The sequence below is a fragment of the Bos indicus x Bos taurus genome, chromosome 12 (genome assembly GCF_003369695.1).
Source record: "Bos indicus x Bos taurus breed Angus x Brahman F1 hybrid chromosome 12, Bos_hybrid_MaternalHap_v2.0, whole genome shotgun sequence".
NCBI classification, from domain to species: domain Eukaryota; kingdom Metazoa; phylum Chordata; class Mammalia; order Artiodactyla; family Bovidae; genus Bos; species Bos indicus x Bos taurus.
This window is the reverse complement of record NC_040087.1, coordinates 68,718,261-68,746,136: the sequence shown is the minus strand read 5'-3', so window position 1 is coordinate 68,746,136 and position 27,876 is coordinate 68,718,261. Positions and strand designations below refer to the sequence as shown.

The window sequence follows — 27,876 nt, the reverse complement described above, 5'->3', positions numbered from 1 at the left end:
TCTTGCCTGGAGAATCCCCATGGACAGAGGAGCCTGGCGGGCTACAGTCCATGGGGTCACAAAGAGTCAGGTACAACTGAGCATCTGAGCACACATACCTTAGTACATGAAGAAAAAAAATGCTTCTGGAAAAAAAAAAAAAGCTGTGGAAAGACCATTCAACTTCTCCAAGAAAAAATGTAAAATAGATTAAAAAAAAAAACAAAACGCATTATCTGACAAATAAAGAAAGTAGCAAAGTTCTGATCTTTAATTAGAGTTTGCAGTATACAGTTATCTTTCTGTAATCTGTGGTAACAAATCTCCATGTAAACACTCAGGAAGAGAAAAAACAGAGGATACCATGTCATGACTTACAAACTATGAATTCTGAACTTGGATTACTAATTATTCACAGCTGTTTTATACATTTATTAACAAACTGTCTTCCTTCATTTAACAATGGCTCTTGAATAACAAAATAAATTATCAGTAAATTCAACCATAAATTAAAAAATAAAAGTAAAAAATAAATTGCTCAAGCCTCATAAATGCAAGCACAGTAATATATTTCATACATGTTGATTACAGTTTCCATGTTCTTTGTGTAGGTAACACAAAGATTATTCTCTTCCCATTGTTGCAAGTTAACAAAACTTTTGAAAAGGCTTCAGTCTTTTTTTTCAGCTCAATTAACTGCACTTCAGTTGAATACAACAGACAATAACTGGGGTTATTAGATGTGAGATGTAGTAAAATAAAAGGTCATGACCACTCAGAAGATCACATAAATCTAAAACATACTGTCGACTTTCTAGTCTCAACCTGTAGCTCTCATTTATTAAATAATTTACAAAGAGCTGTTGATGATTTAATGAGCAGGTTGAACTTTGTCATTCTGCCATTTTGCTAGTCACGAACACATGTGTTTTGCCTTTAAAATGAAGCAGAATACTATTCACTTTCAATGAGACTAGATGCAAAGGAAAAACAAAGACAAAATAGATATTTTTAAAGTTCTGCTATGTTACTTTAACTACATTTAATTAAAAAAGGTAAATTACCAGATCAGTGCACTATTTCTTGCTTAAAAACATAACACCTTTGAAAGTAGATTAAAAAAGAAAAATCTTTAAAATAAGCCAGAGGTAAAAATGAAAAGGCCTGAAGGACTTGCAAGACAGAATAATCTGTGATCAGTGACTCTTAATGGGAATAGTCATTTTAGACTGCAAGTACCAACAACAATGTAGCAATTTTTTTAACAGGCACTTGATAGAGTATTTGAATACTCAATACCAGGGCATCATTCGCAAAAAATATGGCTTTATTACAAAGGATTCAAGATGGCAACCACTTAGAATCCAGTGCCAACACGGATTATAACAAATCCAGTGAGTATTTTGTTTTCCAATTATTCATAGAAAATTTAATCCTGATTAAGTATCCTTGGGCAGGAATTCATGGGTAGTTGATGACTGAAACCAACATTTATGTGAAATGCTTCTGTTAATTTAATCTGTGTATACAGCTTAATTATGATTGGGGATTCAATGTAAGAGAAATGAATTATATCAGGATTAAAATTTTAGTAACCATATCATAGAGTACTTTTTCCTTCTTTCTTTTTAAACATGTTAACCTGCTTGTCCCTTCACCTAAGTGCTCAGATTTTAAAATCCTTTGTATAACCGCTGCAATGTATCTAAGTTTTCATAAATTATCTGCCAAAAACCCTTTGCTAATCAAGCTAAATCCTAACTAGAGAGCGAAAAGTAATAGAAGAAAATGGAGAATAACCCCATCCACAAATAAACAAAAGCTTATTCACTTAACTACAAATATATTTTATATTAATTTTCTTAAGTAACTTAATTTTCAATATCTTTAAACTCCAATATGAAATGCATTTTCCTTAAAGCATAAAAAGAAGCAGTTTTTAACCAGTGTATTATACTGATTTCATAACTGGACTTAGTTTAGATACATATAAGTAAGTAATCATTTAACTGATCACTTTTTTTGGACTATCAAACCTGAGTTAACTACTGATGTAGGATGAGGCATTGTAAGTGGTGAGTCTCTTATAAAAATATTATACAATTCTTTTCAGCTTTATTTCCATATGGAAATTGTATAAATCACCTTATAACAATGCTCTTTCTTGAAAGTTTATTAAGTATATTTCAAAACATTTGTTACCTTTTTTTCAGTTTTCAGTTTGGTACTGCTTAAATGCAGTTATATATATATAACATGCTCTGCCTTCTCTGTTCAATTTTTCATACCACAAGTATGAAAAAAAAGTCACTGTATTTGGATCCTTATTGCACTCTGGTGAATCAATTCACTTTTCCTTAGAGAAAAGCAAGTATCAGAAGTGAGGCCGAGTTTTGTGTCCAGATGATATGGTCAGTGGTAGTGTTACTGAGGAAAGTGAAGAAACTTCCCAGTACAGACTGTGGGATAGAAAGAGTCTGTAGAGAATGACCATGGCAACAGACTGGCAAAGGATAACACCTATTGTAATGACCTGAAAACAAAAGAAAGGGAATGCTTTACTGCATGCAAAAACAGAGAAATTGTATTCAATTTATCATGAACCTATATATGCTTTATACATACATAAACATCATACATAAACTTATATATACTTTAATATATATAAATAAAAAATTATATCTTCCCCATCTTTACTGAGGGTAAATTTTTAAAAAGAAATTTTCAATAGAAAAATACAACTAATGTTCAGGACTGTAATTGTTCAAAAGTAAAATTCTTTTAGCAGTTTATAGATGCCACAAGACACAAAAGAATAATTTACGAAACCATTCTCTCCTCAGGGTGCATGTACTGACAAAAGTTATAAGTGATAAGAAAGTAATAAGAAAAATCAGGCTCCTGGCTAATCTAGTAATAGGAATAAAGAGTGCCCCTACCTGAATCTTGACGAGTACTCTAAAAGCCCTTTCAGAAATTCTCAGGTCGCTTCTCTGTCTTTGTAGACTACCTTCCTATCTATTTACCCTCTGTAAATACCTCAGGTTCAAGACACACTTCTGTGTTCAAGCACATATGGCATTGCTTGTAAACAGCTCCTGGCAGAACTCCACTTTGAAATGATGGAGTCATTCACCTAAGATGGTAGGTATCAATGCAACCAAAATGTGACATACGTGAGCATGGCACTCCAGTCTGCAGGGTGTTAAAGCAACCAGACTGATTTTTTTTTAAAGCAATCTTGATATTTAACATTATGTAGTGAACATTTTTAATCATTTTTTCTTAACAAAGCTGTGTTTATACATTCTAAAAGTTAATTTATAAAATAGTACTATAAGATAGGTTAAAATAGGAATAACAAAAGCTATTTTTCCATCATTTTGCTTATAAACTAAATTGAAATACTCACTGGTTTAATATTTTGTTTCCAAGTTTTATTTCACAGAATCCAAAGAAACTACTGAGTGGATAAATAGGTTTTTCCTACTTAATTTCCCAATAAAGACTACAAATAAAACTATTTGATCACATATATTATTTACCTTATCTCTTTGGTAGTCATCAAAAATGACAGAAATGCACGCAAGACCTGGATGGCACAAAAACCACAAGATGCAGCCCTGAAACAAATGAAAAATATGTTGAATAAGCGCAGTTGTGAAAGCTCTGTTTTCATAATGTACCAGAGAGAAAACATTACTAGCCTATTTAGGAGGTCTTGATTGATCTCAATTGGCCTGTACAGTAGAAACTGCAATAAAAAATAGAAATAAGTTTGCTATTGTTGTGACAATGATACTTCGTTTCTAATCAAATGGGTTTTTTAGGAGTATTTAAAATCTTCATCTTTCACATATACACATTTTGATACACTATGAACATGTTTAACGGAGAAGGCAATGGCACCCCACTCCAGTACTTTTGCCTAGAAAATCCCATGGATGGAGGAGCCTTGTAGGCTGCAGTCCATGGGGTCGCTAGAGTCGGACACGACTGAGCGACTTCACTTTCACTTTTCACTTTCATGCATTGGAGAAGGAAATGGCAACCCACTCCAGTGTTCTTGCCTGGAGAATCCCAGGGACGGGAAGCCTGGTGGGCTGCTGTCTATGGGTCGCACAGAGTCGGACATGACTGAAGCGACTTGGCAGCAGCAGCAGAACATGTTTAAACAAGTAACAAATTGATAATTGAGAAAATCGAGGTACAAATGTGCAATATTTCTGTAAAAGACATAAGAATATTCATTTATAGTTTCATACAGATACACAAAGAAATTCTATAAGAATAACACAAAAAACTGATTAACAGTGGCTACTTGTTTGAGATTTAGTACAAAAGACACTGGAATTAGTTAAGTAGGAATGGGAAACTTTTTAACACTTATATTTTCAAATATATATTTTCTATTTTTCCTAGAACATGGCAAAATATCCTTTTCCAAAATTAAATTTGAAATAAAATAATAGGTTAATACTACTAGCTCTTGACAGGGTTAGTACCTTGATGTTGTAAGAAAAATAAACAAGATGTATAAATATGTGTTTAGTATGTTACTATCTGTATAAATGCAAAAGGAAATATAAAATATTTAATAATATATATTTTTAATTCTCTGAAAAATAAATTAGGAATTAATAGTTGTGAATATGTAAGGAGGTGATAACTGCATAGATGGGAGAGAGGTGAGAATGTGTTTGCTACTCTTTAAATGCTTCTGGATGTCTGAACCTATTCAAATAGTTATAGGAAAACATATAAAAATTTCACTTTAAGAAAAATTTTGGTACTGTTTATAACATTGAAAAGAAAAAATTTAGTTTTCATACAACTGAAGTATACACTAACGTTTCAGACAACAGGCACTACTGTATCTGTGAAGAATTCCAAAGTGAAAGGCATATCCTTGCCTGTTTGATACACGAGAGGCCTGTGGCAGCAGCTTGACAAAGCTCCACCTCAGGAATAAAGAAGGAATCATGGCCCTCTGTCCATAGCAGCCTCACTCTTCTGAGACTGTGGACTAGGGTGAGTGACCACACAGCTTGTCAGAATGCGGTTTAGAGTTGCCAAGAGGATAGGTTATGGATTCTCTCCACCTGTATACCAAAAGTATTACCTTCCAGGGAGGGAGGCTTCTGTAATGTGACTGCCCCAACCTCTCTCCTGATCTTTTCCTTTATTAAATGGGTACAGAAAAAAAAAAAATCCATCTGCCTTTGGCTCTCACTGGCATAGGAAGGACATGGAAAGGGGGAATGAAGTCAACGCGATCTCGTATGGATGCCATGAAATGGCTGAAGTGTGGCGTGTACTCAGTCTCCTGGCTCCCTCTGCTTACGCTGAAGGATGGCTCTTCATGATTCGTTATAAAACATTGCATAATTCTGGGAGTAACCAGTTCATAGTCAATTACAAACTGCTTTTTTGAGAAATGCAAACAGTAATCTATTTTTTTATTAAAAAGTTCTGATAATATAGAAAAGAATGTAAAATCCCTATTGATCGAGAAATTACAATTCTGTCCTGCCAAAGATTACATGGAAACTACTGTTCCATGGGCTTTGTAACATGGGGATAGTATCATCTGCAGCTCATAAATTGTGAAGATTAAATGAGCTGAAGCACATAATGGGCTTAAGAGTGGTGCCTGGCACATAATAAAAGTTTATGAAGTATAAGCGTAGGGTTGCATACTAACTTCCCAGTAATGCAGAATGAAGTTGACAATGCAAAGAAGTCATTTTCTAAGCAAACCCATACTTTGGCAAAGGTGATGTAGAACTCCCTTTTGAGTGTACTTCTCTCCACTGTGATGATTTGGTAGAGTCCACAGCCTAAGGACAACGCTAGGCAAATTCTTAAAACGATAAGAAGGATCCCTGCTAAGCTGTGGTGCGAATGGTGGCTGTGAGAACTGGTTTCTTCAAACTGTTCCCAAAGTAGCAAAATACTCTGCAAAAAAAAAATTAATAATAATAATAAATACATATTTTTAGAGAAAAAAGTCTTATCTACTTACAATAAAGTACTTTATTCAACTCTTTTATATATCCCCCTAAACAGTACATTCATTCCTAAGAGGTTCTAAGATTTATCAAACTATATAAGGTGTTGATAAAATATGGGCAGTTTTTCCCCTCACTGACACCCAGAAGCTGGAGGAAGGGGCTTGCTATCAAATGAGACTATGTATCAGAGATAAAAAATACTACTGCTACCACAATTCAAGTAACACATCTCTTATGATGAAAATAAGTTGAAAAGAGGCACAGAATAAGCACAAAGTTTCTTCTAAATCAATCTCTTTCTTACTTCAACACCTTACTATGAATCAAACTGTTCTGTATTCAAGCCTGTTATCTCAGGATAAAGTTTCAAATATCTCAGTATCTTTTATAATCCACAAACTAGCAAGTCTGAATTGTTGATTGCACTCTTTTTTCCCATGTTAACCTCTCTGGTTAAAGGAGAGTAGATTTTTTTAAGATTTTCTTTTTTTTTTTTTTTTTGATGTTGACCATTTTTAAAGTCTTTACTCAATTTGTTACAATATTGCTTCTGGTGGGATCTTAGCTCTCTGACCAGGGATTGAAGGCCTACTCCTTGCATTGGAAGGTAAGTGCTAACCACTGGACCACCAAGGAAGTTCCAAGGAGAGTGGATTTTTAATCTTCATTATGGCACCCAGGGCAGAGTTACTTTCCTTATGTGTTTGTTCACCTTTTCTCCCCCATGATTACTACACCAGTGAAAAGCTCAGCAAGTTCCTGATTAAGCTGTTGTTTATTGCTATTCAGTAGAAATCAGTGCCCACATACTCTCCATCTTTACTAAACATCAATCACTTAAATTATGATAATTTTTACCATCACACAAGTCATTGGTCCTCTGTTCTCCCTTCATTTACCAACTCAGCCCTCAGAATTGAGTCTTCAGTGGCTTCCAAAAGATTTAGATGAAAACTCCATTACTAAATCTAATTTTAGGCTTTATGGGGTTTACCAGCAACCACCTCCTTTCCTCATTCTTGAATCTTCCACCCTAATTTTACTCCTGCTACATTCTTGCTAGGTGAACTCTGTTCTCCTCTTGCACAGATGAATTTCCTTCTTGGACCAAATATTCGATCTTTTTTTCACTTAAAGTTATTCTTCTACCCCACCAAATTATACCCATCTGATTCCTCAACATGCATTTCTAAACTTGACTTTTTACCACAAAAAAGTGCTATCATAGAACTATTATCTCCTGCTACATGAGGTGATAGATATTAACTGGCTAGGTTTTGGTGATCATTTCAAAATGTATATATACCAAAACATCAACTTATGTAGCTTGAATCTATACAATTTCTGGTTTTCAATTATAATCCAACAAAGCAGAAAAAAATAACCATTTCCCATGATTCACATTTTTACATATTCATACGCCCATATTTTCACATATGTATGCTAAGGCGTGATCTGTGGAATACAGTGTACATATTTACATGATCTCTCTTTGCCTGTCTCATCCACCTCGTCTGGTTGTTGCTGAGGATCAGTGCCATGTCTAACACATTGTTCACAAATGCTTTCCTGGTGGCTTAGGTAGTAAAGAATCCGCCTGCAATGTGGGAGACCTGAGTTCAATCTCTGGGTTGCGAAGATGCCCTGGAGGAGGGCATGGCAACCCACTCCAGAATTCTTGCCTGGAATCCCCATGGACAGAGAAGCCTGCTGGGCTACAGTCCATGGGGTAGCAAAGAGTCAGACACAACTGAAGCAACTAAGCACAGCACTCCCATATTTTCACATACATATGCTAATGTGTGACCTGTGGAATACAGTGTACATATTTACATGATCTCTGTTTGCCTGTCTCGTCCTCCTAGTCTGGTTGTTGCTGAGGATCAGTGCCATGTCTAACACAGTCGTCACAAATGTTCACAGAAAGTCTAATGTAGTTATAATCTCAATTTGTATGTTTATGATAATGAATTTAAATTATAGTGAAATAATGAAAATTCAGTTTTTAAAAAAGGCTACTGAGAAATGAGACTTGAACTTGATGTAACATTATTCTCCCTAAACCCTGGATCAGAAATGTTAAGTTGGTAGGATCTTGTCCTTATTTTAATCACCTCCAATTCAGTTCTTTCTCATTAGCTCTCCCTTCCTGGCATTATTTTCTTTTTAAATATAAATACCTATGATATGGCCCCTTTCTAAATCAATCATGTAAATTCAATAGACCGTCACTCGGCACTTACAGTCCTAAATAAGTACTAGAGGTACAGAGATGAATAAAGCACAGGCTTTACCCTCCACTACTGAGTTTTTCCATTTATTTAATGCATTAAAACAAATTATGATGTCCTACATAGAACCCAAGTGTATATTTCATTTTCATCTGTAACTTATACTGGTCACAAATTCAGTACAGATTTTTATGTTTATATCTTTCATCTAAATTTTTATAAATCCATTGCATATAAGTACACAGAGAGTCTAGAATGTCTACATATTACAACAGAGGAAAACAAAACAAGAGCAGAGAGGACCCTTCTAAAAGACCAAATTTGTTTTGGGTGTGCTGCTGCTGCTGCTGCTAAGTCGCTTCAGTCGTGTCCGACTGTGTGACCCCACAGACGGCAGCCCACCAGGCTCCCCTGTCCCTGGGATTCTCCAGGCAAGAACACTGGAGTGGGTTGCCATGGGTGTATTTGATTTCAAAAACAAGATCCCCTTCTTTTTTATTTTACATTTTGTTTTTTTCTTTAATCTGATATTCACTTGAATTCTTTCATGTATAAAGTAGATTCCTGCCAATGAATGAATCTTCATTCATTGACTGATTTAATACTGAGTACTTACAAAGTGTTAGAAAATATGAAAGAAAGCTCTTAATTAGAAAATGAGAATCTAACTGAATATTAAACATACTGTGCTTAAATAAGCTGATAGGAAGCTCAGATTCAGGTAAATTACAATGAAATTTTACAATTTACATATACTAGCACTCAGAAAATTAACAGGTTATTTGATCCATCACTCTTTTTTTCTGTGTTTTTAAAAAATTGAACTATAAGTGATTTACAATGTTGTCTTAGTTTCTGATGTACAACAAAGTGATTCAGTTACACATATATACATACTCTTTCTCATATTCTTTTCCATTGTGGTTTATTACAGGATTGTGAATATAGTTCCCAGTGCTATACAGTAGGACCTTGCTGTTTATTTAATACATAGCAGTGTGTATCTGCTAATCCCAAGCTCCTAATTTATCCCTCCTCCACCCTCTTTTCCCTTTGGTAACCATAAATTTGTTTTCTATGTCTGAGAATAAACTCTGCTTCATAGATAATTTCACTTGTGTCATATTTTAGGTTCCACATGTAAGTGATACCGTATAGTATCTGTCTTTCTCTTTCTGATTTACTTCACTTATGATCTATCACACTTTAAACTCATAGTTTAAAACGACACAAATTTCTCATGGGTCCTGGGGTTCAATTTTGACAGGAGATGTTGTCAAGTCTGCATTTTTGAATAGTATAGAACAGAAATATTTGGTTTCACTACACACCTGTGTTATGACCATGAATACAGCAATACCAGTAGATGCAGGAGTAGAGTCCCACTGGAGAGGTCTGCTCTGAGACTTCTTCATTCTGACTATTGTCCAACCCATGCACAGACTCAGAAGTAGATATAGCATTTGAATTTGGGAAGCGATGTCAAAAACTAATGGGAAATGAAAACCAAAGTCAGCTGAGCTTTTGCAATACAACAAATCTCCTTTTTTTTTGTGGCCATGCCACACAGTTTGTGGGATCTTAGTTCCCCAACTGAAGAATGAACCCGCGCTCTGGGCAGTGAAAGCTCAGAGTCCTAACCACAGGACCACCAGGGAATTCCCAAATTTTATCCTTTTTGCATTGAGAACATAATTATCTTATTAAGCACAAAAGACAGGCACTTTCAAAAAGAAACTACAGAAATTCAATAATAAATCTAAAGAATTCTGCCATTAAATTTGTAAACATTTCTGAAAATAGCTAACATAATGGCAAAACTCCTATTTTTAAAAATATATATATACCTGTACATATTTTTAAGGCCAGCTTTAAATCTGTGTTCCTTATTTTTCTTAGTTTTTCTAACTACAATCTATAACTCACCACTTACGAAAACCATTTTAAATATAACTTCTGCAGTGTGGAGAACACTACATATTTCTGGGTTGTTAATGTTTTTTGATGGCTGAATCACAATGTGAAGAAAAGTTGCTGAAACTATTAGTAAGAAATAGCATGACAATAAAGAAACACAGAGCTACTGTAGCATCCAATTATGCTGGCCTTAGTGTGAGTCCTGAAGTCAGACGAAGTGCTCCATGCATTGGTGTGAAGCGCCACCAGGCGGCCATCACTCACACTTCAGGGAGGTCCGCTGCTGTGGAAAGGACACAACAAAACCGCCCGGCGTCTAGTTCAGCGCTACTGGTAAACAACCATCAGTCGTTTACCTCCACTTACACGTGTATTTTTTTCGGAAGTCCTATTTTTTGATTTTAAAAAATATAACCTTTCATCAAAGTATATTTCTATGTGGATTTTGGAATAAACGTTTGATCACAATTTAACAAAATAAAACTTCCTTTCAATTGCCATGTATGACTTTTATGTCTTCTTTTACTGTTTTTATACAAAGTATAAACTTTTTTACTTTCACCAGAGATTTAGACTGTGATGCTAATTATTTTTATTAAACATTTTACAAATACATATTCAGTTACTTAAAGAAGTCAGCCAAAGGAATATACCTACATAAGTTGCTACTTAGCTTTTGCTATTTGTTTTTACAAATACAGGGTGTGGGGGGGTACATAGATTTTCTGGTTCATTTATATGTGTACTAACTAATGCACATATTGATATAATATACTGTAACTGTGACGACAGGCAGAACACAGCTTATCTGTTCTTGGAAAAGTAACTAATTATAGACAAAGTACACAGATTACACAAAAACCCCATCCTGTGGAATTTAATTAAAAATCTTGAAATTTTAGGGGCTTCTCTGGTGGTCCTGTGGTTAAGACTCCGCACTTCCACTGCAAAGGGCAGAGGTTTGATCCCTGGTCTGGGAACTGTTAATTAGATCCCACATGCCATGTAAGGCAGCCAAAATTTTTTTTAAAAAGAAATTTTATCATTTAATAAACCTGTTGTCAGAACTACCAAAAATGATCAATGTTGATTTACTGTAGTTTTTTTAAAAAAGACTTTTGCTTTTAACCTACCATGAAGATGCCAGACAACCTGAAACTGTTTTGTATACAGTAGATACTCACAAAACTTCAAAAGTCCTTGATTTTAGTAATAGCTTTGCTACTGATGGGCCTCTGTATGCTTTGCCTCTCTGGACCACAATTTCCTCATCTAAAATGCATGAGCTAAATTATTTCTATGTTCTGTCCAGCTTTAAAACTCTAGGACTCTATTATAAACATCCTGAGTCATCTAAGAGAAAACAGGGGGACAAAGAAGGGTTCTGGTAGTGTCAAAAGAAAGAGAGTCAACTTTTGCTCATGCCCAAGAGGTGAACAGTATACACATCCTCTTCACAAGGAAAAGGAGAGGCTACAGAAGTTTTAGAATCTTAAAATAGGCAGCATCAGGATAAGCGGGTCCTGAGATGATTACAGAGATTACTGTAAGACACCCTATTAAAGAGTGAGGAGACTAGAAGAGAAACATGGAAAATATAAGGAAAGTAAATCCTAGAATGGCTGTGTATTCAGGACCTGCTTTTTTAGAGCAAATCTTAACTTGTTTTTCAGAACTGAGAATGGCATATGACCTGATGTACCTCTTAAGTTCTCTTTTAAAAGTTATGATTATAGGAAATTTTATTTTTTCACCATCATGTTTAATTGAATAATTACCTCATAAGAGTTCCTCTTATAAATCAAAGAACAAAGCTGAGAAGTCAGCTCAATTATAGGTTTATTCTATGGCTCCAGGTTAGAAACATAGAGAAAAAGTCAAAAAGGGGATGATAAAAGGGAAAAAAAAAAATCTTTAGCTTTGTGGTCAGAAAATTAGGTCTAAGTCTTGGCTCTACCATCTACCAGACGACTGACATTTGGAAATGTATTTCCTGTCACTGAGCCCAGATTCTTTATCTGCAAAATAGGGATAAGCATATCTACTTCACTGAGTCTTTATTGAGGATAAAAATGACAGAAAGGGCATAAATATGCTCTAAAGACAATGAATAGCTAAACACATTATCTATCCCTACAGAAACTAAACAGGATATGTGGAAACTAAATCTGTAATCTTATTTTTAGTTGAGCCAAATCTAATCAACCTCAGATTAAAAAAACTGTATTATGACAGAAAATAAGTGATGAAAAAGGAAAACATACAAGAAGCAGATAGTAAGTTTATGTTTTAAAGAAATGCTTAGTAAGATACTCACATTCTGCCAAACTTCCCATAAAAGGTACCCCTATTCCATCTTTGGAGTAACTGAGGAATTGAAGAGGAGAATATTAGCATAAATTACAAATGTGAACAAAATTATTCATAATCAAAGCAAACATAACTTTGGTGGATTAATTAGGATTAATTAGACATAATGATGAACACAGTTTTAATGGTTTTGAGTTACCTGGAGAAATGAATGTAATTAGCGAAAGCTGAACCAGCTTGTAACAGCAATGCAGTTGTCAGAACCTTTAAAACCATGTGCATGGGTCCTCCTTTCTTAATAGCCTGCCACAATGATTGAGCATAAATGCAAGCAATCACAAAGTACACTAGGACTAGGAGGAAAAAGAACTCATGTAACCCTGTGAAGAGAAGAAAGGAACAAGCCAGTTACAGTGTTGGGTTGCTTTCAAATCTTCCCATCAATATATTTGCAGAACTTGTCTTTTAATTGGAGTCATAGCCTTTATTTACTTTTGCAAGAGAAAAAAAGAAAAACCCATTGAAACTCAAATAATCTTCTACTCTGGAATAAAGCCTTAACTGTAAGAGCACAGCTTAAACTAAGGTCAATCTATTAAAAAAAAAAAATATTTGTCAGGAAATAAGCCCACAGGCTAACCACAAAATAATAGTTTTGTTCGAAAAAACAATGATTTCAACATTCAGTTACATATGTTTCTTACCCCCAAAATGGGTTTCTTCTATAAGACGTTTAAAAATAGACTTAGTCAGTCAATAATAGTTTACATTCCCTGACAATGCCTCTCGAAGTGTGAGCCCTGGGCCAGGAGCAGCACCAGCGCTAGGGACCTAGTTAGAAATGCACATTTGGGACTCATCCTGTATCTAGGTCTCAGAGACCCTGAGAGTGGGGACCAGCACTCTGGGTTTGAAAAAGTCCTTCAGTGACTCTGATGCAGCTAAAGCCTGAGAGCCACAGCTCTGGTATGGATGGAAGCCTTAAATTCCTACTAGGACAAAGTGTCACAATATGTGTCATGACCAGAGCCTCCTTCTGAAGCAAAGAGCTTTCGTTCTGTCAAAGAGAAAAACCTGTGGAGACCACGTGATTCCACTCCACAGGCGACTGAGACTAAAGCACCTGACCAAAGGGCTACCGGTCCAAAGACTGGTCACTGGCCAACAGCACCACTTGGTTCTCAAAGAGGCTAAGCACGTTCTCCTGGGACATCAAACCACAAAACACAGAAAGGATGAAGCAAGAAAAACTGAAGTTGGAAAGAACTGATGCTAGGGCAGGTCACAGGAGTCAAGCCAGGCCACACTGAAATAAAAATTCTCAGTGAGCAGAAATTTTGAATGAGCAAAGGGAGTTGGCTGGTAAAGACAAGAACAAAGTAAATGTGCAGAATTTTTTACAGGTGCTAGGCATTTAGCGACCTCTAGTTTCTACCAGCAACTTTTCAGGACGGTCTTCACACATTCTCAAGATAAACACCCCCCTTTTCTGCGTTACGTGGAATCTTTTGACTGTGTCTTCGTTTTTCAGAACTTTCAGAAAATTTCTATACCAAACCAGGGCAAGCTCTGAGTTTAACAGTTTACATTTACTCGGTTACACTGAAAGTTAGTCCCTAACATTAGGGCTTTTATATTCTATCTAAATAACACTGGACACCGTGACAGTGGCTATGAAGACAGCTGTCTCTATTGAATCTGTGAATGAACAGTCTAAACTGCACTCACTTTTACCCAGCTATGACCCCTGAACATGCTCCAATTTCCCATGTGGGATAAACTTGAAACAACAGAAGGAAATGTTTCCATTATATGGAAAATCATTTTGGAAAAGTAATTCAGGAGATACAAATAGTAGGAAAAATACTCAATAAACAGTTCAATCTCAATCATGTTTTAGGCATGGTTAGGAGAAAACAGAAAGTCTTTCAGCCACTGGGTGTCTCTCCTGCTCTTCGTACATAAATGCTGATCGTCCACGTCGCTAGTCCAGGTGAGAAAGCACATTCAGACTTCAGCAAGAGAATATCAAATAACAGAATGGGTGTATGTTCTTTTAAGATTCCTGACATAGAGAAGTAGAGTATTCTAGTTTTAGAAATAATAGGACCATAAGCCTGCGATTGTTAGACTAATAGATAGAACAAGGCAGAAAATAAGCTAAACATATAACTGTGGGCTTCCCTGGTAGCTCAGTTGGTAAAGAATCCACTTGCAATGAGGGAGACCTGGATTCGATCCCTGGGTTGGGACGATCCCCTGGAGGGCATGGCAACCCATCCAGTGTTCTTGCCTGGAGAATCCCCATGGACAGAGGAGCCTGGTGGGCTACAGTCAATGGGGTTGCAAATAGTCAGACACGACTGAGCAACTAAGCACAGCATTATAACTGTGGGTCAGTAAAAGTCTTGATGCTATCCTGTGTTCTGAATCTGCTTTTGTCTTTCCTTCTTAGTATAAAGAATTAAATATGGTATTCTACTTAAATTTTTATTTATTTATAATACTTTACAGAATGTTCATTACAAGTTAAGGTTCCAGGCTCTGTTAGGTTAGAAATGCACTAGAAAAAGAACATTCTCAGACTATTTATTGAGTAACCAGAACAGTGAGCCTCCCAGGTGGCTCTGTGGCAAAGACTCTGCCTGCCAAGCAGGAGACACAAGTTCAATCCCTGGGTCGGGAAGATCCCTGGAGAAGGAAATGGCAACCCACTCCAGCAGTCTTGCCTGGAGAATCCGATGGGGTTTCCCAGGCAAGAATGGGAAATCTTGCCTGAGAAACATGGACTGGTGGGCTACAGTCCATGGGGTCACAAAAGAGTTGGACACGACTCAGAGACTAAACAACAACTGCGACCAGAATAATAGAGGAAAGGACTTTTAAAAATAAGACATGTCACTAGCAAAAAATGTTTTCAGATTATTCAAGACTAAATGTATTTTCCATAAAAAGCTAACACTGTAACCAACAAATTACTTCATTGAGATAATATATTAAGTAACTTGAACAAGGACATTTGTCCTATACTTTGCTCATTGCATTTTGCATAAATTATTTACCTTGACTTTAATTCTTTAAAGACAAAACTCTGCTTTTGCACTCAGGCTTCTTTTAAACAAACCACCTCGAGGAAAAAAGTCTGTTTCTTTCCTCTTCAACTTTACTTTGTTCTGCCAACATCCCTCAGAGGAGAGCAATTTATGTTCACCTTGAAACTAAAATCTAATTTTAAAACAGGTGGATACTAGGTATTAAGTCTTGCCTATACACAAAAGAAGAAAAATACTCTTAAATCACCATGCAATGGGTGACAAAGACTTATAAGAGAATGAGTAGCTTTTAAGGCAAACTTAATGGGAAGAAGCATTAGTAAAATTCAGTGGGAAGAAAACTTTTAGGACAGCTTTAAAAAAATTCACCTCCGGCTAAATGATGGGAGATGGGAAAAAAGAGGGTAAGAGAAGGAGAGAGTCAGTGGGTCACGGGGCAGCCCCTGGAACAGTCTGGCCTACCAGTGATGTCTGCGGTCTCAGAACCCAAGGTCCATCCCACCCGCAGGGTCTCAAGATACCTCCTGATGAGTGTAAACCAATTAGAGAAATTTCAATACTCTCTTTGCCCAAATATGTACGCCTAACCCTAACCCTTTACTTTGACTTGTTGGTTTACCTTTATCTCCTTTCTGATACCTTCACTTAACATTTCTCTTACCATGTTATAACAAGGTCATGTGTAGAGTTCTGGCCAATGAAATGTGATGAGGGACCTTCTGGGAAAAGTTTCCTTGCTCTTAACAAAGAGACACTAAATTTGGCCATTGTCTAGATACAAGGACCAGATAACTGCAGTTAACCGTGAATATGAGGGAGCTAACAAAGCTGACAGTCAGGGGATATGAGGGTAGAGAAATGCTATATAAACTGCTTTGAAGAAATCTCAGATGTTATTGTTATGTAAGAGAATTAATTTCCTTACTGTCTATACTTGGAGAAGGCAATGACACCCCACTCCAGTACTCTTGCCTGGAAAATCCCATGGACGGAGGAGTCTGGTGGGCTGCAGTCCATGGGGTCACGATCAGTCAAACACGACTGAGCGACTTCACTTTCACTTTTCACTTTCATGCATTGGAAAAGGAAATGGCAACCCACTCCAGTGTTCTTGCCTAGAGAATCCCAGGGACGGGGGAGCCTGGTGGGCTGCCGTCTATGGGGTCACACAGAGTCTGAAGCGACTTAGCAGCACTGTCTATACTACTTGCAGTAGAGTTTTCCATTAAAGTTACAGAGCTAAAAGTAAGATCGATAACAGAGAGAAAAAAAGGAACAAGAGAAAATAAACATATCTGAAGTCTTAAAGACAGTGAGATGGCAGATGTGGAAGAGCCTATAATATTATTCCAAGAAAAATCAAGTCTACTTTAGACAATGATGATTTAACTCTCAGGACTCTGTGCACTTCTTTTGGTCTCTACCAACTACAAGTAATTAACAAGGATTCTAATTTTTTAAGAGGCGATTTTATTCTATTCTACCTTGAGGCATGATATTCCTACGTAGTGTTTTGTCAAATAGCATCAAACTTGCCTCAGTCAATATTAAAAAAAAAACCCCTAAGTTCCTATGTCTGTAAAATATAGGAGTAACTGAAGTCTGGTAGATATATAAAATACCTAATTGATTTGAAAGGAAACTATAAAATTTAATCAGAGTAACATGTAACATTAATTGTCACTTTTTGCACCAGGGTATTCTAATTTGAACCTCTAAGATACATGGTTTAACAGTCTATTCTGAGTAAAAAGCATAGCAAATCAATTTTCTCTACTCAGGGCAGAAAATTAGTCAAATGAGGAAAAGTTTCTAAACCGAACTAATTGGGAATTATTCCCTGGAAACAAATTCCATACCTGAGGCTACAGACTAGGAAGAATCCTTCTGCAGGCTTTATGTTAAAACCAACACATTTCTAAAACAACACGGACTATGGACTTCTAGATAAGTGGGTCTACACAGTAGAATTAGCTAAATGCCTCACTTCCACTCCAAAATCAAGTCTATCTCAGTCTCTGGGGGCGGACATCTATATTTTTCCTTAAGCTCTCCAGATACAACCCAAGCGGTGGGTTGAGAATTAATGAATTAATCCCTCAATGTAGAATTATTCAGATTTTAAGGTATCTAGGTATTTAAAGAAAGAAATGATGAGATCCTTGGAAGTTACACCAGCTACCTAGCAATGAATACTTTTGAGTACTTACGGCACTTTTTAAAAATCAATCCCCACATAATAGCCTTGCAAAGAATCCCATGCTTAATGGAAATCCGTATTACAGTGAGATTTTTTTCCCCTTCATTTAAATAGTCTTGGTGACATGACCAAAGTAACATTCCCCACTTGAGCAAAAGAAAGACAGATTTTAAACACACTGTAAGTATCAAATCAAAATCAGTCACAGGAGAAGATAGATCAGAAGGAGTCAGGACTAAGTAAGGACTGAGTCAGAACTTCAAATTCTGTCAACCTAAAATTCTGACGAAATATTTTATGGGAGTAGATTTTACTTCAGAAAACTCCATCAATTTTGATCATTCCTAAAATGAATGCAAGCTCCAATGAAGGCAACTCCTAAAAATATTCAAATACCTTAGTGAAGGACAGCTATATGAAGTGATGGAGTTTCTATCCTACTTAATCACTGGGTTGCCAATTTAGACTGCTCAGTTTATCAACATTCTTCTGTTTATAAAAATTAAGCTAGCTTATCATAAAAACAGATTTTAGAATGCAGAACCTATAAACTATCCATAATCCTACCAGCCAAAGTATGGAAACAATCTGTTCATATTTTTGTACTTCTTTCTGTTGTTCTCTGCATTTTGTAACATAATTGAAATCATACAACATAAAATTTCCAGTTCTGCTTTTAAACTTAATAGTACAGCTGTTACAATTCCATAAGAAGGTTTATTTAACCATTTCTCTACTGTTGGACACAAGTTGTTTTTAATTTTTTGGTATTCAAATAACACAACATGAAGATTCTTGGGCATAAATCTTTTTCTACACTTAGGATATCTAAATACATATTCTTACCAGATTCTCCAGCACTGAAATGATCAAATGGGTTCCCTTCAGCATCCGGGTTTAGTAACATCATTTCAAATGGGACATCTTCCATCTGAGACTCCTCACCGCCCTCTCTGCACGTGTACTTGTCTGCATAGAACACGTGCCACTTTTGCGGATACGGAATCTGGGACACTGTCAGGTTATGTTCCGTCTGATTCACGGCCACTTCAAAGAAAAAAAAAATAGCACTTTCAAAGCAAAACTCTCAAATGTATTCATTGTTTTAGTCACACAATCAATTTGAAATTAGAATTCTTTTGTTTAGTTCTGATCGCCTCAGCAATCCAAACCCTGATGTAGTACTGGAATAAATTCTGTAAGTCAAAAAGCAGGTTAAAATATTGTATTTAACCAACCAAAAGAATCACTATACAAGTTATATGAAAATATGTACACTGAGTCACTCTGCTGTGCACCTGAAACTATCACAACACTGTTAATCGGCTATACTCCAAAGCAAAACGTTCTATGAAATACCACAACTGACTAGGAAGCTTTCATTGAAATCCTGAATTTCTATTAAATATTTCCAAAGTTTTCAAGTCAGTGAGCAATACTAAAAATTTTTTTGTTGCAGTGGTAAAATGTGTACAACACAAAAGTTATCATTTTAATCATTTTTAGGTGTACGGCTCTGTGTTAAGTACATTCACAATGCTGTGTGAACCATCATGGTGACATTTCTGAAAATTACTTGAGTTATATTTAAATATGGAGCATTAAACTTTGCAAACTATTATATCGAAAAACTATGGCCAACAAACACCTTCAAAAGATTGTCCAAAATCTCTTCCTGTTTGGTTATTTCTTTAAAAGGTACTCAAAGCAGAAAAATAGAAATTACAGGAATATAAGAGTTGTTACACTGGGTCAGATCTACATAATGTTGGCCTCACACAGACCTGTGCTTGAATCTTGCCTCCAATATTTACCTTCTATATGACTTTGGGCAAGTTACATAAGCAATGACACTCACTTTCTCCATCCATAAAATGAAGATAATACTTAGAGCAAAGAGCCAATGCAAGCACTAAGTTATACACTTAGCATGGTTGCTGAATACAAGTTGTCCTTTTCCTTTCTTTAAAATAAAGTGATTACACTAATCAATGGTTCTCAATCCAGGGTAATTCTATTCCCCTGTAGAGCATTTGTGGAGAAGGGAATGACAACCCACTCCAGTGTTCTTGCCTGGAGAATCCCATGGACAGAGGAGCCTGGAGGGCTACAGTCCATGGGGTCGGAAAGAGTCGGACACGACTGAGTGCCTAACTCTTGTACTCTCTTGTAGAGCATTTGAAAATGTATAGGGACAGTTTCGCTGTCATAGCAGTTGAGAACGTACTTGAAGCAGGGCAGTGCTAAATCTCATGCAACCCAACATAGTCTCCCATGATAAAGACTTGTTCCTACCCAAAATGCCAATAGCACTCCCTTTGAGAAACACTAAATGATGTCTGAGATCCCTTCTCGATCTAAAACTATGATTCTGACCTAAGAGAAACTCAGTACCACCGTAAGTGTGGTAGGAGAGTGAAGTCTCAAACACCATGTGTAATAAAGACAGTAGGAGAGTTAGAGGAGCAGTCTTATAACCTTGGGACTCATCATATAAATACAACACTTAACCTCTCTACATGTGTTTCTTCAGTAGAAAACTTAAAGACACTTGCCCTGTCTGACTCAGAATCCTTGGGAGGAGCAAAGGAGATGGTATATGAAAATCCTAAGTGAAGAGTCTGATTCTACACAAAGTGTTCTTAAAATATAGAACATATGTATGTTCATAAAATATAGAAAATATATGATGGGCCCAATTCCCAAGTCCAGACTGCCCTCACTGCATGCCAGCTAGTCTTGATCTTTTCCTCAAGTGAAAACACAAAACTTCTTAATAAATAAAAGACATTTCTTGAGATAACTGTGGAAATTTGCATATGGAAAAGATTTTAGAGGATACTATGAAATCGTTCATTTTCTTAGATGCAGTGATGGTATTGTTATGGTAATGTTTATGGAGAAGAATGTCCTTACTCTTATGAGATGTCTGCTGAAATATGGTGAATTGCTCAACACACCCACAGCTTATTTTCATTTCGGTTCAAAACAAAAATCACACACACACACAAACATAAAGCAAATGTAACAAAATATTAACATTATTAAACCTAAGCCAAGAATATTCAGATGCTGGTTGTACTGTTTTCAATTTGTATGTATAACTGAAAATTTTCCTAATAAAAAGTTGGAAAAACATTATTTGTAAGTTGTCTTTATCACTGAGACAGGGACTTATCTAGACAGGATTCAAATTTGGAGGACTTAAAACTTTACATTTGGGAATTTCACTAATAGTAGTTAAAAGGGACAAGATGATTTTGTTAAGAATACCATAGCATTGGTTTTGTTTTTTTTTTGCTGTCTTAATTTAGCTGACATATATACTGTTTTTCTTAAGGCACAGCTTCTGGGGAAAAGTAGCAAGGACTCAAATTTCTGTTAAATATTTGAAGACCTTTAATAAGAATTCAATACACGATCAATAAGCAGTTCAGAAATAAGGCTTTTGAAATGTGCAGCTTGCCATTATATAATCTGGGCTTATTATATAAAAGCTCTGCTGTGTTGAGGTTTTATCACTTCCATTTTTTCTCTTAGATAAAATAATATAAGAATTTAACCATTATATTTTCATCAATATACTTTTTGATGCTTCATTTTAAATTATGTGTTCATTTAAAATTATCACATCATAAACAGATACTGGCTTGAGTTTTTGTCTTGCTGCCTTTTTCAGTAAGCCTAGGAAATAAGCCTCTTGACAAAACTGCATGTTCATTGTTTTTGAAACAAAAGACTACAGCACAGCACGCTTATTGTATGCTGATGCAATTAGTACCTCAAATATTAACAAAACTTGAATTGCAGAGAATGGTGTTGAATGGCTAATTGCCCAATAGAATTATAAAATGAAATGAATACTGTTCACAAAATTACTCAAAATAATAAGATACTAACACTTTTAAGCAATTAATAAAATATATCAAATGTACAAAAGGAAATATATGCATATGATATAAAAAGACAATACTGAAAATGTTTTATATACAAAATTACATTTAATTCTTATCTGACAGCAAATTTCTTTCGCATAAAACTCATTTTCTGTGCTTTAAATATCTTATTTGGTTGCTCTAAAAAAAAAAACCCTACAAAATACTTTTCACCATTTAAAAAAATCTGATGGTTTATGTCATTACTGAAAGAGAAAAAAGGAAGACTGAAAAATAATTCTTCAAACATTAATTTGGGGAAAACGTATAATCAAAGCAACATTCAACACTGAGATTTTTCAAATCTACTAATCTTTTCATAGTTCATGGCAGCAATAAGGTTTTACATAGGAATCAGGCACAGTTAATGAGCTCATCACCAAGCAGGTGAAAGGCTATTAATACTTAAAAGTCTCATTAATGGTCAGGAAATAAGAATTTTTTTTACAAGGAATTATCTTCAAATATGTGATACTACTACACTGTCATGAATTTAAGGATATGCTTTTTGTTTCAATACATCAAAGCTTCTAGATAACAACATACTATAAATATGAAAATAATACGCGAAAGAGAATACAGATTTTGTTAAGACTTGGCTTTCGTTACTGGAAAAAGAACTGATTAAATATGTAGAAAGGAATATATATGCCATCAGTACTTAATTTATTTCAGACCTTCAAATTTAACAAAACAATCTTCATTCTTCAAAAATTCCTGTTTCCTGAGATCTTTCGTTCCAGCAATTTCAAAGAATACCGTTCACATAACAGAGAAGGAAGAGGAAGGGAGAATAGAAAAAGAAACAACAGCAAGAGGTTTTATAAATTATAGCTCTCTACACATGCAACTCCACCTAAAGGGTCATAATTAGAATCACAGCATTTTAGACTTTTAGGAACCTTGGAGAAAACTAGTCCAACTTCCTTGTTGACCAGACAGGTAAAGTGCAGGTGAAAGATAACCAGATCTTATCACAAGTTACTAACAGTGATTCTCAGTTTAGCGGTCTTTCCAGTGCACCAAGTCTCTCCATATACGTAAGTTCTGTGACTGAAGGTATTTGACTGATATAAAAATTATGTTTTTGCAAGTGTATATACAATATGGTATAACATTGACCACGTAATATAAGAAAATAAATCGATTCCTACAGCTCAAAGCTTTAAACTGTCCGATCAATTTTTAACAGACAAGCAAAAAGACTTTAAGGTGCCAAATACAAAGGAAATGACCTACTAACCAAAAACCCCTCAAGCACTAAGCTGCGTGACAATTCACCCTACAAATACTTAGCCAATGCTTAACTGAGCCTATGGTGATTATAAATTCTTACCCTCTCTCAATCATAAAAGTAACTAACACTCATACTTCTTATCACAACCTCAGTTTCGCATTTACTCACAGTGACCTGATCCATACCCTTAAGCAGCCTTAAGCGCTGTGGAGAGTGTCAGGATTTTGGTCCTTTGATTTATCACTAGTGCCTAGCATAGTATGGGAAGTATTGTGAATGAATGAATGAATAGGCAAAAGAGTCCTTCTGCTCTCACTGATTGATTTTATATCAAATAAATATAAACTTGTAACTATAACAAGTGCTGTGGAAAAAAATAGGCTATAAAACCTCAAGTGTTAACTTAGTGGATGGAAGAGTCAAAGAAGAAGAGCAAACAGAGGAAAAGCCGGTGCAAAGGCCCAGGGGAGCTCTGAAACAAAACCAGCACTACAAAGAAAATGAGGCCAAAGTGGGCAATACTGTGAGATGAAGCTGGGGGGTAGTGGGGTTGTCATCAGCCAGACTCAGATGGCTTTCCTGATCAGGTTAGGAGGGTCATCTCTCCTTGAGCAGTAGGAACCTTCTACAGTATTTAAGGGTGTGGTGAGGGTGTAAAGGTGAGACGATCAAACCTGCTATTCTGTAACTCTGGTTACAGAGGGGGAGCAACATAGCTGCAGTGGCCAGGCAAGAGACTACGGCCTCCTGGAATAATATGATGGGGTTAAGATGAAGAAAAGTAGATGAATTCAAGAGATATTTAGAGGAAACTTACTAGACAGGAAGGGGATATTTAGAGGAAACTTACTAGACAGGAAGGGGATAGAGAGGTTAAAGAGAGGAGTGTTGGAAGACTCCTTGGTTTCTAGCTTACTCACTAGATAGAGGGTGATGCCAGTGTCTCAAACAGGGAACACTGGAAGAGGACCAGGTTTGGATGGCATGGTGGCAGACATTACGAGAACTGGGAACTGAGGGTCAGAACTTCTTATACTTGTGAGGAACACTTAGCTGAGCAAATTGGTGTAGAAAGGCAAAGAAAACTGACAATGACCTTTTGTATGAACTTCCCAGATAAGTTCTATAATTCAGGGTTGGGGTAAATAAGTAACTGTGTCTTTGATATCTGAATCTAGTCGTTCAGGCTTCTTCAGCAGACTATCAATGTCGTCTCAGAAACCTAGACAAGAGATCCCCACAATAGGCAGCGATGATATGGGACTTGTACTCTCATCCCTACTCAGGCTACGAGGGAACCACATATCTGCTGACTGGCCGCTAAACTGAGAATCACTGTTAGTAACGTGTAATAAGACCTTGTTATCTAATAAAGAACGGATGTTTAGAAATAGAAGTTCTTGACTGACTAGACTAAAAGAAGCTCATCAATATGTAGAACATGGTAGAGGAAATACAGGGCAAAAGGGGAGAAAGATAATTCCCAGTTTTTCTCATGGATATTTCACATTCCTAATTAATAACCAGTTAACGTCCAAGGGGTAGGATGGGTAGCATGGCATAGACTCTTCATTTCTGCATTAAAAATACCTGTACTCACTCTGGATGGCAAACACCCTAACCCACAGGACAATGTTGATGACAACAGAAGAGATCAAGGATTCAGGTAACCAGAACAATAAAAGCAGAGCCTCTCCAGAGGTGAACCTGCTGCTGCTGCTGCTGCTAAGTCGCTTCAGTCGTGTCCGACTCTGTGCAGCCCCATAGACGGCAGCCCACCAGGCTCCCCCATCCCTGGGATTCTCCAGGCAAGAACACTGGAGTGGGTTGCCATTGCCTTCTCCGACACATGAAAGTGAAAAGTGAAAGTAAAGTCGTTCAGTTGTGTCTGACTCCCAGCGACCCCATGGACTGCAGCCCACCAGGCTCCTCCATCCATGGGATTTGCCAGGCAAGAGTACTAGAGTGGGGTGCCATTGCCTTCTCCAGCGGTTTACAAATGATGTGGTCCTGGGATAGTCCAAAATGACACACTGTGGCACCGTGTGACTAGGTCCCAAGTGTGCCAACAGCATACTGCAAAACAGCATCACTTGGGGTAAATTATACAATTAACTGAGATAACGCATGCTTAGTTTTTAGCTCAGAGCTACCAGATAATAAGCATTCAACAAATATAATCATTCACTCCATGCTGCCACTGGGTCAAAATACATCTGCCATATTGGTAGGAATTATGTGGCCTGTAAGAAGTCTGAATGAATGAAAGTATACCTTTATAAATTATCTGCATATTTTTTTCAAAGATTTTGAGTAAGAGGGAAAAAAAGCATTCTATCTTTTGACCAAAGAGATTAGTTTCCTTAAAATTTAGCTTAAAATGTATTAGGCAGAGTGTGGTGTATACTGTGCCATGAAACATCTTGATATGTAAATACTCCTAACATTGAGGAAAAAAAAAAAATGATCAAAGAAAAGGGGAAATACTCACTTGTCAACTGAGCTTTGGATAATTTTTCACTACAGCTATACTCAGGACCTCCTTCCTGCAGCTTCAGCCATTCCTGGGCTTGGAACAGGTAGAGTTTAGCTTCCTTTCCAACAGCTACTGCTATGTTGTTGATTCTGACACACAAAAGAGCGTGGTCACCTGGGACATTAAAACAAAAATTATCAACTTGTTTGATCTTATATGGAACTGAAATGGTAGGACAACTCAATAACTCTATTTATCAAAATGGCAATTGAAAGAGCACAATTTTTCTTAAATCTCATTTTAACTAGGTACTTCATATTAGAATGACCATCCCATTCAGACACAAGTCAAGTGATTATTCACATTAATTATGCAAAACAATGTGTTGTGTTTCCTTACACTTCAGCTGATAACTGATTGCATTTCACTGAATAAACAGCAACATCTGCTGTACATAGACATGCACTGTAATAGAATTTCGCTTCATTTTACAACCACTCCAAATCTGTAACACTTGTTTATAAATTATCTATAGAAATGTCCTGCCAGTTTCTTTTGGTTTTTAATATAACATGGATGCTAATATTTAATTATTATTTTACTATAAAAAGCAAACATATATAATATAGCAAGAAAGTTTAAATAAATGAATTTCAGATACATTTGACATCTGCCACTTTTACATAGGAATTTTCAGAACAATATATGTTGTAAGACAACTATACAATGAGCCTTGCGTTGCACACCGCAACTACATTTAAGGCCTAGAAGAGGCAAAAAGTAGGTAAAAAGGCAAAAAGTAGGTCCCTCTAAGGAAAGACTCTGAGTTAGGGAAAGGGACTCTGAGTAAGGAAAAGCGAAGCAAGGGACAATTTTTTCATCTTAAGATCTTTTAATTCTCTTGTTATTGTTTTATACTATTATCACTTTGACAAAACATTTTAAACAAATTTATATGTATAGTGTGTATCAAAAAATCATTTAAGTCTCTGACATAAACTCATCACATTATAAATTATCAACAGCCTTAAAAGTGATTCTATCCCCTATTAACATTTTGAATCATGTTCTGAATTACAATTCCTAAGTATGGTCTTGGTACTATTATTTTACTGAATTCGAATTCACTGAAAACTGATAATAGTAAAAACACAAACAAAAAGAGAAAGTGTGTATGTTAATATACTTGGAACACTCTATTCCTCAATCTTTTCTCAGAAATCTGGATTTATTATTTGTTTCTCCTCTGTATCTATCAGGTAACCGTCAGTGAAATATCTGGGCTGTCTAAGCCTATTTGCAAATCATGAATAAGCCATGTCATACCTTCCATTCATGCCAGATTTTCCGACACTGTCCAGATTGTGCCATTTATTGTAGTGACATTACTATCACTTGAGCATGCTGCACACGGCACAGCCAAGGGTCCTAACCTCACCAAAGCAAATAATTTTTTAAAATAAAGTAGTAGTCAAATTAAGAGTACTAAGAGTAAGTATCAAGAAAAACACTCAAACTTTGAGGGTGCAAATGAAGCAAAAATTAGAATGAAAGCAGATTCATTCATTTAATAACTATGGATTTTTGAGGGAGACCCTTAGTGAAGAATCAAATGCAATCTCATTTTAGAAGGGTCACATAGGATACAAATTAAGAAGCTTCCAGGACGCACTTGTGCGTATTTCTGTCAAGTTCATTCTAGGCCTCGTGGTCCACAGTAAAGCTAGGGGAGTAACCAAACTATTCCCACAATTGTGACAATTGTAAGACGTGTTGAGGAGGGGAATCCTAAATTTCTGTGCTGCAAGCAGGTTTTAGCAAATTTATACTAAAACAAAAAGGACAAAACCCAGAAAATCTCAGTTCTGAAACTTATGTTCACATGTAATTACGGTGTCTTAGTGTACACAATCAAACTGACAGGAGTGAATAAACGATGCTTCTTTGAACGATGGATCTCGAAACTTGCAGCAGGATAGAGAACAGCACATTCGTCAGCAAGAGAGGATTGGGGAAACGGTCTTTTAGGTGCAGGATACAATCCCTCATGGGGGAGGGAGCTGACGAGGATCTGGGGAGCTGCAACAGAGGGGTTGGCTATAAACGCATCCCACGATTCCGGGAAGCCGCGGTAGGGGAGACAACCGGCGACAGGGGAAGCGCAGGTAAGCTGGCTAAAGTCCCCAGCCTTGCCGCTGCCAGCTCCAGGCTCCCCAAGGGAGGCGGGGAGAGAAGGGCCCGCGGGATGGCCCACGCGCCTTCATCCCTCTCCCCGGCCCCGAACCTACCGTGGAACTCGAAGTGGCCGATGCTCTGGCCCTGAGCGTCTCGGGCTGCGGCGCTACTGAAGCTGCCCCGCAGCGTCTTACCCTGGCTGCCTGGTGGCCACCAGCAGCAGGTGAGGGCCACTGCCAGCAGCCGCAGCCCCCGCATCCCCGCCTCCTGCTAGGTACCCACACCCCAACCCCTAACCGCCCGCGGCCGCGGCCCCACGTCGACAGCTTGAGATGGGGGGAAGGGGGAT

At 36.7% G+C, this 27,876-nt stretch overlaps 1 protein-coding gene across 2 annotated transcripts; it reads right to left on the bottom strand.

Annotated features, from left to right (window-relative positions):
- Positions 1 to 227: 227 nt before the first annotated feature.
- Positions 228 to 27,876, bottom strand: GPR180 (G protein-coupled receptor 180). 2 transcript variants are annotated; one of them, XM_027557808.1, is made up of 9 exons: positions 27,641 to 27,867; positions 25,368 to 25,526; positions 18,551 to 18,751; positions 12,651 to 12,831; positions 12,459 to 12,508; positions 9,556 to 9,713; positions 5,746 to 5,937; positions 3,525 to 3,602; positions 228 to 2,512 (listed from the first exon to the last, which is right to left on the bottom strand). In XM_027557808.1, exons 1-9 carry the CDS (start codon positions 27,783 to 27,785, stop codon positions 2,354 to 2,356), a joined length of 1,323 nt encoding a protein of 440 aa, XP_027413609.1. In that variant the 5' UTR covers positions 27,786 to 27,867; the 3' UTR covers positions 228 to 2,353. The 2 variants fall into 2 exon arrangements, with proteins under 2 accessions (XP_027413609.1, XP_027413610.1); XM_027557809.1 differs by having other exon boundaries at positions 2,414 to 2,512; positions 5,684 to 5,937; positions 27,641 to 27,876.

What these genes read in the sequence shown, in the direction of transcription:
- GPR180 (XM_027557808.1), bottom strand. Translation starts at nt 27,785, where the DNA reads ATGCGGGGGCTGCGGCTGCTGGCAGTGGCCCTCACCTGCTGCTGGTGG. An exon ending in ATCCAAAGCTCAGTTGACAA is followed by an intron (nt 18,752 to 25,367) that starts GTGAGTATTTCC and finishes TTTTCTTTGAAG; the next exon opens with TGGCCGTGAATCAGACGGAA. An exon ending in AATTACATTCATTTCTCCAG is followed by an intron (nt 12,509 to 12,650) that starts GTAACTCAAAAC and finishes TCAATTCCTCAG; the next exon opens with TTACTCCAAAGATGGAATAG.